Source organism: Haplochromis burtoni, unplaced genomic scaffold (genome assembly GCF_018398535.1).
Source record: "Haplochromis burtoni strain Fernald_Lab_line unplaced genomic scaffold, NCSU_Asbu1 Contig_525, whole genome shotgun sequence".
In the NCBI taxonomy this organism is placed as follows: domain Eukaryota; kingdom Metazoa; phylum Chordata; class Actinopteri; order Cichliformes; family Cichlidae; genus Haplochromis; species Haplochromis burtoni.
Window position 1 is genome coordinate 218,961 of NW_024582886.1, and position 15,652 is coordinate 234,612.

Genomic DNA, 15,652 nt, shown 5'->3' on the forward strand with positions numbered 1-15,652 from the left:
ACACACAGCCCACTTTAATGTTAACTCTCTTTTCTATCGCTATACATGAATATAACTGCACATTTAATCCCAGAGATATCTTAACATAAGAAAAAGAAAAGCAATTACAACAGCATGTTGTTTTTCTACACAATAGAAAATTCTAATTATAGGATTAAGAAGCTGATTAAATGCTCGCGATTTGCTCAAAATGGTCCTGCAGGGAACATACCAGAGAAAGGTCCAGCTCTTCATTATGATGCTACACAGAGTTAAACAATTCCAGATGCTCAACAGAAACTTTTGAGTTTTTTTGCCTGCAGCAAATATTACAGTTTGCTCAAACTGCTGTGATTAGATGTATTTGTATTGGATTGGATTTCATTTTGTTTTAGTTCTCAAAATTTCCATGTTTATTGCTGTACATTTCATAGACAGTCTTCAATGTGCAGCTGATCTAATGAAGCCCCGAAAGGCTTCAGTCATAAATTATCAGTATAAACAATCTTGTACGTGCAAACAAATTAAAAACCTCTATCAAATCCATCAGTGCTTCTTTATTCCAAAACCAAAAGGTGACATTTTCCATTTCGAGGACACAGGTCTGGTAGCAATTAAACGGATAGCTTTCCTCACAATCAAATGCTTTAAATTCTTTTCTTTAAATCTCTATTGATCCTGCATATCATGCAAATACACACACACGGCAATATCCACCTTGAAGTGGTATAAACAATGTTTTGACCAGACAAGACTACTGCTGAAATAAATCTACTTCAACCACTCCTAAAGAGGATAGCAATCATCCCAAAATGGAACTCTGTTATGAATAACAGAATAAAAGACAGAATTTTTCTTTTATTCTGAATAAAAGTATAAAAGACAAATCTCATTGTTGATGCACACACATGATTTTTTCACTAATATCAGCAAGATTAATGTATTTCAGTAGGTTCAATGTTTTGTGTCAGTAGCATGTCTTCTGTCGAGACTCTTCAGAGAAGATGTATTGACCTGGCAACCAAGAAAAGGAAAAAAGCTTTGGAAAAAAATGGCAACTGCTGTACAAAACTCCACAAAAGGAAGAATGACTCTTCCTTACAGGGAGTGCAGAATTATTAGGCAAATGAGTATTTTGTCCACATCATCCTCTTCATGCATGTTGTCTTACTCCAAGCTGTATAGGCTCGAAAGCCTACTACCAATTAAGCATATTAGGTGATGTGCATCTCTGTAATGAGAAGGGGTGTGGTCTAATGACATCAACACCCTATATCAGGTGTGCATAATTATTAGGCAACGTCCTTTCCTTTGGCAAAATGGGTCAAAAGAAGGACTTGACAGGCTCAGAAAAGTCAAAAATAGTGAGATATCTTGCAGAGGGATGCAGCAGTCTCAAAATTGCAAAGCTTCTGAAGCGTGATCATCGAACAATCAAGCGTTTCATTCAAAATAGTCAACAGGGTCGCAAGAAGCGTGTGGAAAAACCAAGGCGCAAAATAACTGCCCATGAACTGAGAAAAGTCAAGCGTGCAGCTGCCAAGATGCCACTTGCCACCAGTTTGGCCATATTTCAGAGCTGCAACATCACTGGAGTGCCCAAAAGCACAAGGTGTGCAATACTCAGAGACATGGCCAAGGTAAGAAAGGCTGAAAGACGACCACCACTGAACAAGACACACAAGCTGAAACGTCAAGACTGGGCCAAGAAATATCTCAAGACTGGTTTTTCTAAGGTTTTATGGACTGATGAAATGAGAGTGAGTCTTGATGGGCCAGATGGATGGGCCCGTGGCTGGATTGGTAAAGGGCAGAGAGCTCCAGTCCGACTCAGACGCCAGCAAGGTGGAGGTGGAGTACTGGTTTGGGCTGGTATCATCAAAGATGAGCTTGTGGGGCCTTTTCGGGTTGAGGATGGAGTCAAGCTCAACTCCCAGTCCTACTGCCAGTTTCTGGAAGACACCTTCTTCAAGCAGTGGTACAGGAAGAAGTCTGCATCCTTCAAGAAAAACATGATTTTCATGCAGGACAATGCTCCATCACACGCGTCCAAGTACTCCACAGCGTGGCTGGCAAGAAAGGGTATAAAAGAAGAAAAACTAATGACATGGCCTCCTTGTTCACCTGATCTGAACCCCATTGAGAACCTGTGGTCCATCATCAAATGTGAGATTTACAAGGAGGGAAAACAGTACACCTCTCTGAACAGTGTCTGGGAGGCTGTGGTTGCTGCTGCACGCAATGTTGATGGTGAACAGATCAAAACACTGACAGAATCCATGGATGGCAGGCTTTTGAGTGTCCTTGCAAAGAAAGGTGGCTATATTGGTCGCTGATTTGTTTTTGTTTTGTTTTTGAATGTCAGAAATGTATATTTGTGAATGTGGAGATGTTATATTGGTTTCACTGGTAAAAATAAATAATTGAAATGGGTATATATTTGTTTTTTGTTAAGTTGCCTAATAATTATGCACAGTAATAGTCACCTGCACACACAGATATCCCCCTAAAATAGCTAAAACTAAAAACAAACTAAAAACTACTTCCAAAAACATTCAGCTTTGATATTAATGAGTTTTTTGGGTTCATTGAGAACATGGTTGTTGTTCAATAATAAAATTATTCCTCAAAAACACAACTTGCCTAATAATTCTGCACTCCCTGTATACCACCAACTGGTGGAGGTATAGCATCTACATAAGATAGGAGGAGAACATCCGTTTTTGGAAAACTTGTAACCTGTAAGTACAAACTGAGTATCATTTAATCATCGCCACCTACCTGACTGTTCTTGCTGAAACCTTGATGACCACAGAGTACATGTCTACTTTCTGAAGGATAACACCCCATGTAACAAAGCTCAGACTGATTTTATAATATAAATTTACTAAATGGCCTCCATAATCAGCAGAGCTCAATCCAACAGAGGATCTCTGGGATGTGATGAGAGAATTTCATCATGAAAATGCTGCCTACAAATCTGACACAAATGCATAAATGCATTTTTGGTTTTGTTATTTTTTTTAATGTGGTTTATGACTTCCAGAAGCTTGTCTATCACAGGAGCTATATGTGGGAAACAAATTTATGTTTATTACCAAAGCAAATTAGGGATGTGGCGGTGTGAAGACTTTTCATGGAAAAATGTATTGAAAGATTGAATCAAAGATACTTACTGCTGTTGGATGTGTTGCTGTATGTAATGTGGCCGCACAAACTGCGGGGCTGGCTTGACAGTTAGTTTCATCTGGCCCATGTTGTTAGATGGAGAGGGGCCAGAGCCATAACCATTAGGAGGCACTTGCTGAGGTATTGGCCGCTGGGGTACCACACTGTGTACATTGGTGTTGCCAGAAGTGTGTCCATTAGTATGACCAGTGGTGTGCCCACTTGTGTGACCAGTGTTGTGCCCGTTGGTGGGTCCGTTCCCAGGCCGCGGTGGAAAGGAGTGTGTGGGTACAGTCTTCTGTTCGCATGCCTTCCCCTCTGAGCCAGGTTTGCAGACACAGTGCTGAGGCCTGAGGCACATTCCTCCATTATGGCACTGAGGGATGCAGTTGGCTAGGACACCACATGAAGTCCAGGGTACAGAGAAAGAGGAAAACAGAAAGACAGATTGAGAATAAGTGATGATAGAAAGATGTCACCCATACAAAAAAGGAACATCAAAGCATATGGATATAACAGACTTGGATTTTCTTCATTTTAAATGTACTTCTGTTGTTCAGAGATTCTGTAAAGCATTTAAACGTCTCTGCTCAGTGTTAGTATAGACAGCGGTTACACATGGCAAATGGTTCAGTTAGAGCTGCCTTTTGTCTTAATTATATATTCTCAGAGTTTTTACAGCAATTTATGAATCCAGTTAGAAAAAATAATTCCAGAACCAATGTATTTATTATGCACGCAGCTGCTATAGGAAACCCAAAACATCACCCCTACAGCAGGACTGGTGAACAGGTCATTACATATCTATTCTGACGACGCATTGAGGGGCACAGTTTGACACACTAGTCCAGGAGTGTACGCTGAAATGTTTTTGTTCCTCTCTTTTAGTCTCTTTATAATTAAGCAAATGTATCCTTGCTTGCTTGCTTGCAAATGTATCCCCCCAAATTATTTTTATTTGACCCATTATTTCTTTATTTAGCCTATGCTTTGCCTTAAGATGGACTCTCAGTTCATAAACTGTCTGAAACAAGTCATCTTATGACTCTTACCCTGTCATGAAGCATGGGCCTGAGAAATACAGGACAGTTAACTCAAAATGCACCTTTTAATAAAGTTGTAGAAACAGTCTAAGAAGTACAAAATCCACAAGGCAAAGGAACCCAGGCTTTACCGGGAACTCGTACGCGCAGATGCTGAGACAAACACTGAGGAGAAAACACCTCTATACACTCAGGCAGGTATGGGAAGTGGAAGGGAACACAGCTGGGTAACAAAACACGGGTGATAATAATAAGACAACAGGAAGAACAAAGAAAAAAAATGTGAGAAACAGCTTTTGGCCTCAACTGTTGCTAACAGGGATTATTTTGACTACATAAATGTCCTGCACATATAATGTGCTTTTCAGTATCCCAGGTGAAATACACATCACATGCACATTTGGTTTGTATTAGCAATTTTCTGTGATACCAACGAATTTGACCCATGAACATGCTTTTAAACTAATTTGTTTCAAATTACTTTTTAAGTGGATTTTTTTTTGTATTTCCTCTTTCTAACTGAGAAACCATTATTCCAAAAACAAGGTACTAGGGGTGCAACGATACTTGTATCGATATTGAACCGTTCGATACAGTGCTTTCGGTTCGGTACGCATATGTATCGAACAATACAAAATTTTAATTTATTTTATCAACTTTTCTTCTGACGATGCTGTCTGTGTTGAGCGCTCAGTGAATCTAGCGTTCGACTACTCCGCCTAGGCTGCACTGTCGAGGCAGATCCACTAGAACACAGGCGCCAATTCAGGGCTGCAGCCTTAAAGTACGCATTTCAAGGCCGATTACGTCACAGCGGCGCGCCGAAGGCTGTCCCAATTCAAAGGCTGCTCGAAATGCGGCCCTGAAATGCGTCCTTCATTTCCCTGAATTTTAAGGCTGTGGCAGTGTAGACTTCGTGGCCCAACATATCCCAGAATGCATAGCGCGGCGGTGGGTGTGGATAATTTTGCCGAAAAAAAACGGCGGATGAGGGGCGGCCGAAGAGTAAACTTTAGTAAGTACTGAATATTATGTCACTTATTTATGTGCAAATGTTTAATAACGAAGAACATTAAAACATTCCTGTTGGCCACATGTCGGCAAAGTCATGTGACATTAGTGACGTTTGTACTAACTTGGTTTTAAAGCCTTTACTTTAAAATATACGCCGTCAATAGCTGAGCTTAATCTTACAGAGAATGATCAAAGCTCATGTAGAGAAACAAACAAATGAACAAAAGATTTTCTCCTTCATTTCTGTCAAACACAAGCTGTATGACACGTTTCCAGCTGTTAGTATCATGGTTGCTAGGCAACCTGGGCAGCGCAACGGAGGCTAGACCGTCCCATTTCACAAGCCTCGCACTTCCGGCCTTAGCGGTCTTTGAGACGCGGCCCTTGAGGATCGTTGAGGCTGCGATTTGCTCAGACTGAATGGATAAGCCACAGACAGCATCGTCAGAAGGAAGAGCACAGGGCAAGCTAGCAGACAGAAGTTAAGCTCTCCTTGCAACATGGCAAATTGAACCTCCCCCACCCTCATTCAGATCTGGCGTTTGGAATTATTTTGGTTTTCATGTGACGTATGACCCTGAAGGTAAGCGCGTCATGGACTAAAGTAAAACAGTATGTTGGATGTGCCACGCAATGCTTAATTACATGGGTGGGAACTAGTGTGTTAGCGCAGTTAGCTCGTTAACGTGTTGGCCGTCTAGCCCCATCGCACGGAGGCGATCAGGGGTAGCTCGTTAACGGAGATTTGCCGTGTTGTGGCGTTAAGTCATTTCAACGAGATTAACCTGACAGCACTAGTGGGAACACAACGAATATGACTGCACATTTACGCCGACATCATCCTAGTGCAAAGACAAGTGGAAGCAGACAAAAACAACAAGCATGCATGCTACAAACTTTACCCGAGTCATTTAGACAGCTGTTAGCACAGGATTCTCCTTATGGGGACCTGATATGTTTAATATTGTGGCGAGCTCAGACAAGGAGGAGACGGAGGTGTCGTTTGGTCTTGCTTCCCGTGAGCTAGCCAGGGAGCACAGCCGTTTATTGACATCTGCAGAAGAACACTGCCGCTAGCTAACTGCTCAGCGCGGCAACACAGCACACAACAACAACAACACACAGGGCGCCCTCTGACCCCGGAAGGACACACCGTCGCAGCGAGAGGGCGTCACCTGTCACTATGGCAACATAAACAAAACATAACTGTACAAACAGAACCCCGAACAGCCCTGACCCGCTACATAGCCCCCACCTAAGGGGTCAGTCGTCCCCGACGACCCCATTACCCCACACAAAGTCCTGCAAATGTCCAGGTGCCTTCTTTTGGCGCACCGGCCGGTCACGACCGGCGGGGGAAAAGTCACTCGGGTCAGAACATGGGGTGCCACCATCATCCCACTTCTGACACCAATGTGGCGAGCTCAGACAGGAGGAGACGGAGGTGTCGTTTGGTCTTGCTTCCCGTGAGCTAGCCAGGGAGCACAGCCGTTTATTGACATCTGCAGAAGAACACTGCCGCTAGCTAACTGCTCAGCGCGGCAACCGCACAGCAACAACAACAACAACACACAGGGCGCCCTCTGACCCCGGAAGGACACACCGTCTGCAGCGAGAGGGCGTCACCCGTCACTATGGCAACATAAACAAAACATAACTGTACAAACAGAACCCTGAACAGCCCTGACCCGCTACAATATGCTGCTGAGAATATAGCCCAGAAGAAGCGTATAGTATAGCTTTTATTTTGGAAAGAGCCATTTCTCTGTAATAAACTCTCTTTTCCAAAGATGAGTGATTCCTCAATCAGATACAGGGCTGCAATATCGCTAGCCCGACGTCCCGGGCTAGCGATTTTTTCAGTCGGGCTACCAAAATCTATCTCTGCCCTGCCCGTCGGGCTATTGTAGAGGAAAAATATATGTCAATGCTTTTGCATTCTTTCAGAAATGTAGCTGGGTAATTATGTCATTGGCATCGGTGAGCCACTGTCAATATGTGACATATTGAATCGCGTTTGAATTTGCGCTTGTTTTTTTGCTTACTTTGCAATCGTGCGAACTGTGTATAGAGAGCGACAGCACTGATCTGTGAGTGATGATAATTTGTGCACCAATTCCTCTGACATCGTCTTATTAATCGTTAGCTTACTATGCAAACATGACAAGTGAAATCTCCCGCAGCTTAAACATGTGAGAGGTTGATCGCGCAGAGAATCTTTTCTGAGTTCTGCTGAGCCAAATAAGACAGGTCAGGGTGAAGAAGTGACAGCCAAAGAAAAGCTTACCACAAAACGGAGAAGTTATGACAAATCAGACTATAAGGCAAAAAGAAAGTGCAGCTTTATGGTTTCATGGACAAAAGAATTTCTGTGGCTGCAATATGACGAGCTAAATAACCAGGGCTGCACATAAGTGGTCCGCAGGTGCGCATTCGCTGTCAAAATAAAAAACAAACGCGCACAAGATAGAAGTTGCAACGCGTGTTTGCTACATAAGATTTTCTGGAGGAGGACAGACATTTGTTTAGAACTCTTAAAGATGTCGAAGAAGCTCCTTTAAGCAATTACTTTGGTGTTCCTCCACCTCCAAAGAAATGTCAGAAGGAGTCCGAACCACAAAAGAAGCGCGTATTCTCGGAAAAGTGGTTGCAGGAGGTGAGCTGGCTTCAAACAAATGATGAACGCACAGAGATGTGGTGCAGAATGTGCCGTGAAAATCCCACTCTAGCGGACAAAAACGTGCTTTTTATATGGACGCAAACGCGCGTTGCAACTTCTTATCTGGTGCGCGTCTTTTATTTTGACAGCGAATGCGCACATGCGGACCACTTATGTGCACCCGTGTAAATAACATAATGTTCTGCCGGGTGTGTTGTTGGTTTTCTCTCGATTTCTGAGTCGACAAGCGCCTTTGTTACTGGGACCAGTCATTTTAAGAAAGGCCCCCATTAGAACCCATGAGAAATGCAAGAAATGCATTATTGCTCAGTCTGCAATATCTTTCCCAGAACAAACACCAATTGCAAATAACATACTAAAAATAAACCTGAAAAATCTGTTTAGAACAGCGTACTATGTTGCAAAGAGTGAACTACCACTGGCAAAATTTAGCAGTCTTTGCAAACTTCAAAAAGCAAATGGCCTCGATCTTGGTTCCACTTGCTCTTACCCGTGACTTCAGTGGAAATTTCAAATTCAGGATCTGACACAGACTGATTCATGTCCTACACAGTTCTTACAAGTTCATAGAAATTTCTGTTCAATTAGAACCAAGTATTTGAGTTGATGATTGTAATTTTTATACAATGTTGTAATTTGTTTTTCAACAATTTTTTGATTAATGTTTTGTTTCCTTTACAATATTATACTTTAATGTATAATATTGTAAAGGAAACAAAACATCAATCAAAAAATTGCTCTTTTTTTATTCGGGCTACTTAAATTTATTTTGGGCTACCAAAAACTGAAGAGTCCCTGCCCGAAGGGCTACCAGGGATTTTGAAATTTTGAGAGCCCTGAGATATATTTATTTTTTTAATTACTTTTGTTTCAGCAACATTAAATTTAAAAACTGTACTTTTGAGTTAAAATATATATTTATAATTTTAATAAATGACAAATTAAAAAGGCATGAACATTTTTTTGTATCGAAAAAATATCGAACCGTGACACCAAAGTATCGAACCGAACCGTGAATTTTGTGTATCGTTGCACCCCTACAAGGCACATATCAAACTGGGAATTCTGTGTAAAGGCATGCATCCAAAACTACAAAATCAAAAGCACTTGAGCATACCACAGAACATGTGGGTACATCTGACCAGCTGTTAATGTGAAATTAACGTGAAATGTCACTTAACAATTGATATTTTCAGGAGACAGTTTAGAAATACTTTTCGTCTATATACTTGACGTAATTATGAAATTGTAAGTGTGTGTGTGTGTGTGTGTGTGTGTGTGTGTGTGTGTGTGTGTGTGTGTGTGTGTGTGTGTGTGTGTGTGTGTGTGTGTGTGTGTGTGTGTGTGTGTGTGTTTAAAGGTCTTTGTGTATGTTTATAAAGGAGACCAGCCAAAAGCATGTAATTAGACAAGGCACTATTCTTGCTGAGCAGATGATAGGGGCATCCATCTATCAACTACAAAGCCCGTCTCACAGGCAGCATAGCAGAAGTTTACATACTGTACTCAAACACACATGCACATACATGCATAGATATGTTTGGATAAACCATACAAAGGAAACTGACTGAAGATAAGCCACACATCTGGACCTCCATCTGACTATTCACTGCCCAACTTAAAAAGAAAACCTTAGTTCCACATTCTAACCCTAAACTAAATAACTTTAATTAAATTCTGTCTATAAAGTCAAAAATTCTACTGCTTCTTGTGTGTGTGTGTGTGTGTGTGTGTGAGTGTGTGTGTGTGTGTGTGTGTGTGTCAGCAGCAGGAGAAATGACTCAGAAAGAGTCCCTCTTTTTCTCCCCATGGGCCCTGAGGGTGTGTCACCTCCTCACTAAGCTTGTTAGACTAATTGGCAGTTTTGAGGTTGGTGAAAATGATTAATGAAAGGAAACTAAATGATGGCTGAAAGACATCTCCTGCAACAAGGACAACATACACCCTGTGTGGTCATCCACATGGCTCACGACAATGCTAATATACTGAGTGAGATCTGTACACATTTCCTCCTCACATGATGGATATGATGCAGTTTCACTGATGACCTACAGTTTGAAGTCGCTTTTTTGGGAATACTTTGTTACACTTTCTACATTGTTCAGCCGTGCAACAGCAAGCACTCTTTTGCTTTCACCCTCACAAACCGTCTGAAAAGCTCCAATGCAAGTTAGTAATGCAAGTCCCCCCTTATGGTGGATTTAAAATTGTCTTTCACAACACTGGACAGCCACACCCCAAACTTAATTAAATGCAAGACTTACTTTTAGCTGCAATGAACGAGACTGTTATTTTAAAATCAACAGATTGTTCTGTGATCAAGCTCTGATCATCTGTACATATACTGATTACTTCAACACTCTTATTTTAGCCCTAACACTAAAAAAGTTAAAGTTGAAAGATGTATCGTTTTAGGTTAAGCACAAACTTTAGCAGCACTGAAATGCACTAAATCCAGGATATCCACAATACATTTATACTCCAACAACCACAGCCCAAAGAAGTGTGGACTCGCTTTCACCATATAATATCAGTCGAGTTACACCCATCTTCTATAAAGTGATTACCTCACAGATTACATCATTGCTGTCCTTTCTCCCCTGAAGCTGAATTATGTTAGTATTTTGAAACAACCCCACAGTTAATTTTCCAGTTAGGGTGAAGCTTTTTGCTTTCTTTTCTGACTAGCATAAATAGTTTTCATTTCCCCCACCCCTCACTGGCCTGGAGCAAAGGCTGCCATCTGTTCTGCAAATAGTTTTCTCTCTCGCTCTTTCTCTGAGGTCAGCTACATGAGAGCAGCGGTCTGTGACAAGAGTGACGGAATAAGTGATGGTAATTTACTCGTTAGCTGGGGACAGGAAATAGTCATGCTGATGTCCTCACCCTTTTGATCAAACCACGCTGGGCCTGGTGTTCAGAGAGCCCCTTCATATCCTCGCCGGGGTCTGTAAGAGTAGAAATTATTCGTTGTGTGTGCTGCTGTTTTCATGTTGTATGGTTTCAAGGTGAGAGGCAGAAACTGTGAGGCATAATGACTTTCTTTGTGTCTCTGCCTTGATGCAGGAACTACAAATTCCCAAGTGGAAAAAAAAAATGCTGAGATTTTATGGGTAAGTGCTAGAGCCTGTTTAACCTTGTATGTGGCTGGGACAGATGTTCACTGAATTCAGAAGCAGGTAGCAGTGGAAAGATATGACATCGATATACGAGATATTGAATTCCACATTATCTGAGTCACTGCTGGCCCTCAAATTCATATTAGCTCAGATAAGAGTGTCTGCTGAGAATCTATTGGCCTCTCTAATCCCTATCTTTCTGTTGGCCAACAATAACACTAAAGAATCCCTGTTATATTAACAATCCGAATAAGTCAGCGTAATGCACTAAATGCACTTTGGTTTGATGTAACACTAACAGAAAGCAATTCTAACCTACAGCTGTTTAGTGGGTGTTGATAGCCATGTTACCATGTGAACAAAGCCAGCTAGGGATCTCTGGGTACAAATGGTGGTTGTACCCTAATCGCTCAACATTGTGCTATACAGAATCCTGTCAGTACGAAAACACACAACCTTTTCTAGGAATCCCCTGCAGGTGTCTGTCTTAGAAGATACACTTGAGAACATAAGGATTCAGTGCAGTCAGATCAAAGTGCTACCACAATAAGTTTAATTCTGTGTCATAAGAGATTGGGCCAGTATACAAACCTAAAAGTCAGGTGTGTATTGTAAATCAGCTATCTAGGCAGATCGCTCACACGAACTTAATGTGTAATGTGACATGTTCGAAAGACAGCCTTCAAAAATTTCCTGACATGATTCTTCTGAAAATGTTACAAATTCACGTGTAAAAACAGCCTTGCTCATCAGGTCAGGTCAGTCATTTCTGGTAACAAAGGGTTTCGTTTTTGCTGAAACTGAAATCCTGCAGGTTCACAAACATAAATGGTTGTTTGGTCTGAAACAGGATAAACACAACGTGCTAGCTAATACTGTCAGATTAGCTACATCTTTGCTTACACATAGACTTGTCAAAAACACAAAGTAATTCTACATGCATGTTTCAAGAGCACCATATAATGAACATTCAACACAGAAGGAACAGTCACTTTACTTTTTCAAGCAGATCAATATGCTTCTTGGGAAAAGGCAAAGATATTCGTAAAGCTAAGGAACAATTCATTAGCTCTTGGCTGACTTGTACTTGTAGGCTGCCCTCTGCTAGGTACAATTACCAATATATTAATATCAAAATTTAGAAAATAGGGATCAGAGAATATGCCAAATGGCACATGAAATATTCCATAAGTTAAAACAGCACTCTTTCTGTTAAAAGCTAAAGTTATCCCATATGACAACCGAACCTTATCAGGGGACCAGTTCCTCCTACCCAGGATAGAGTTACCAGTGCCAACCCGTGGATCTTAAGGGAGAGCACCTGATTGCAAGGTCTTAGCCCAATGGAGGAGACATAAGCTTGCTCTCCTATAGGCCCATCACCTGCACGGGGGGCCGGAAGAGGCTTTGGTTGCAAAGCATTTCAAGAGGCAGTCAAAGGCGGAGGTCCTGGTGGTGCATGAGGTCGAGAGACACTGATCAGATACAGTCAGGCTCACCTCAATGCACTGTTTGGAGTCTGGTGGAGAGAGGCTGGACTGTTCCAATCTGGAGTTGCCCTCGTTAAGAAGCAGGGGGCATGGGTGGGTATTTTTGTATACCCCAGTTCGCTGAGTGTATGTTTGGGTTTTTTCCAGTGGATGAAGCTGCTAGAGCAGTTAAGCTGCTACTGCGATTGAAAGCAGAAATGGGAATAAAAAATGACAAATTGAAAGCCCTTCCATCAGTGGGAAGAAGAAATCACCTGTGTGAAAAGACCTGAAAACACTCCTCATTTCCATGACTGTGGACTTGCCCACTGCAGTGGTGCAGCAGGGGGTGCTTGTGAGATACTCCTCAATAAATATAGGAAGAGTGAATAGAGGGTAATGGCTAAAATAGTTATTTATACATTTTAAATAAAAAAAACATTTTATCTTGATCTTTGTAAATATCTAATATGTCTTAATTGAAATAAAACACCACTTATTTTTTCTTACAGTGAAGCCACAAGCGTTCTGTTAATGCATACTGATTGGGCCATTAAGTATTTATGAGAGGAAACACAACAGTTAATACCAAGATGCTGCTGCTACAAATTCTCTACTGCTACTTGCTTCATGCCTGAAATCAAAATGCAGTAAAGTGATGCTGTGACATTCCTAATAAAGTATTGTATTGCAATCAGTCAATTAGAATTTATACTGCAATCAAGACCTACAATTCTTCTTAACTGTTTTCTCAACCCTTTCCATTAAAATAAAAACACAATGACAAATGAAGAAAAATGTTCACCCCAAGATTTTGTTTTAACAGGGCCCCATTTATTCTGGACATTCGGACATGTTGCACTCTGTCTTAATAGGCAATAGAAACATGACAACAGATACATTTCATTTTAACCTGCTATCAGCATACTTTAACAAAAAGTCAAGTACCCACTATTTACCCTCATGTCTGGCTGCTATCTTCCAGAAAGTAAACTAAGCAGTTCCAAAATTTTGCAAAGCTATTTTCTGAATGAGGTAATCATAACATGTTTACTTCAAGCAGACTTGACAAAGCACTATTCTGCCCTGCAATTCAATAATCGGCAGACATTTGTTTTCATCCAGAGAGGAAGACTAATCGGAATGTCTCCTGATAATTGCGCCTGAATCAGATGATTCCTGTGTAGCAGAATCACATGTCAGCCACGAATGCCAAAGAGACAAAGAGAAACACTGCTCTGCAGCAGTAACTAAATACCCAACATTCGTGTTTGTCCAATTTCTGTCACTTATTGGAAGCAAGGAAGAACACAAGGAACTGTGATAATTATTGGGGTTACATGGTTGTTTGGTGGCTTCTTTAATGTATAGCATAATTTTTTTTTTTAAATTGAACTTTCTTGACTCTTACAGTTGCCTCAGTTGGATGGTGGAAGGATTTTCCACTAAAAAATAAAATTGAAGAACAAATTTCTTAGATTATCTGACTAATAAGTCATGGCATCTTCCCTTCCATTAATAACATCAACAGTGTCCCTAAAGAACAGAGTCTCTCAGTAAGAACAACAAAACAAGGAATCATAGCTTCAGATATTATAATATATAATATAATAATAATATTTTTAGTAGTAACATTGTTAGATAGCAAGCAAGCTAAGGTTAGCCAGCTTCCTGCCTACTAAGAAGGGACGGGGATCCAAACCTGAATGGTCTTTTTTATGGCTAGTATTAGCTAACACTAGTGTGCCTGCTAACACTGATAAATTCCAAGCACAGAAAATTACAATCTTGAGTAGATAACATCAGATAATATAACAAAACTCTTAGGGAAGATGTGACATGTCTGGGTTTCTAACACTACCTTATGTCTGAGTGGGGTTTGTCAGACGAATTTGCCAGCAGATAGGAACTATGATAGTAATTTATGTTAGTATCAGTGTTGATTTTAACTGACAGTTAACCAAAACAAAGCTAACGTTACACTAGCTTTGTAAAGTAATACGCAATGGGGTTAGCTGTAGTTAACCACATAAACGTATCCAGCTTTGGTAGCTTTGTTGCATCTAAGTCTGTTTTGTTGAGTATACAGTGCACACTCAGGTGTACCTACAATCATCACCCTGTTTTTGTAAGACACCTGGCATACAGTAGTTATAGTTTTGCCAGATTAAAATGCACAGCAGTCTTCCATATGTCATCATTGATTTAACCAATGCTAACTTGCTCAAGGTAGTTGAGCAAACACAAACATCAAAAACAGAATGCTGACTTTCATTCAGCAAACAGCCAAAAGTGGTAATAGTAACACTTTTCTAAGCATTCACAGAGCTTCTTTGTCATGTCAACATGAAATAACTCCATTTACATGACATAAATAGTCCTGCTCAGAATATGAAAGGAGAGGAGAAGCCTCCAAATGAAAATTAAGCCATAATTTAAAGGAAAGGTGCGTAATACCTTCATACATTACAGGCTGTATTCAGCCACAGAGTAGTAAGCAGATCCAGAGGCGACACTTTAAATGTCACACGTATTACTGTGTGGTTGCTTTGGGGGTGGGAGGGCATTTGCATAATGTTTTTGCCCTATCTGCCATATGAATGAGAATGTGAAGCTACGATCTAAAGAGCGACCCTCCTCTCTGAACCCAACCCTACTGGCCACAAATAAACTGTGGCTGTTGCACAAGGCATGCACAGCTATAAAAAATATTGATTCAGCTGGTGCAAACTATTTAAACCATGTATTTAATACATGGGAATTGTATTCCACAGTTGCTCCAAATCTAAAAGAAGGAAATGTATGCCTCACAGCCTATCTCAGTATAGAAACGGAGAAAAAAATACAGCAAAACAAATCACTACTTACCAACTACAATATCCTGCACAGGCAGAAAAACATTAAAGTTTGCTTTGAGGTGGGTATTATCAATCCAAAGATGAACTATTGCTTTGTCAATTGCATCATAACTTCAGCATGTGATTATGAGACCTCCTATGAACAGATTACAGAGACTGCATACCAAACCACCAGAGGAATGTCCCCTATTGGTCATTGTGCTGTGGGTTTGCAGTGTTTCCTGTTCCTGTATAAACAAAAGCAGTCTCTCCACCCACATGCTGCAACTCTTCAAGTCCAAGCTGATATGAGCTGTTAAGCCCAACGCAGACACATCACTGG

At 40.9% G+C, this 15,652-nt stretch overlaps 1 protein-coding gene across 7 annotated transcripts in view; it reads right to left on the bottom strand.

The window, feature by feature from the left end:
• ltbp1 (latent transforming growth factor beta binding protein 1) overlaps positions 1-15,652 on the bottom strand; it is a 132,374-nt gene that overhangs the window by 102,159 nt on the left and 14,563 nt on the right. For 6 of the 7 annotated variants that reach the window (XM_042214165.1, XM_042214164.1, XM_042214167.1 and 3 more), the window contains exon 3: positions 3,156-3,540. In XM_042214165.1, the coding sequence (XP_042070099.1) occupies positions 3,156-3,540 (385 nt within the window). Of the gene's footprint in view, positions 1-3,155; positions 3,541-10,770; positions 10,833-15,652 lie in introns of all 7 variants that reach the window. The other variant, XM_042214168.1, reaches the window with a different exon arrangement.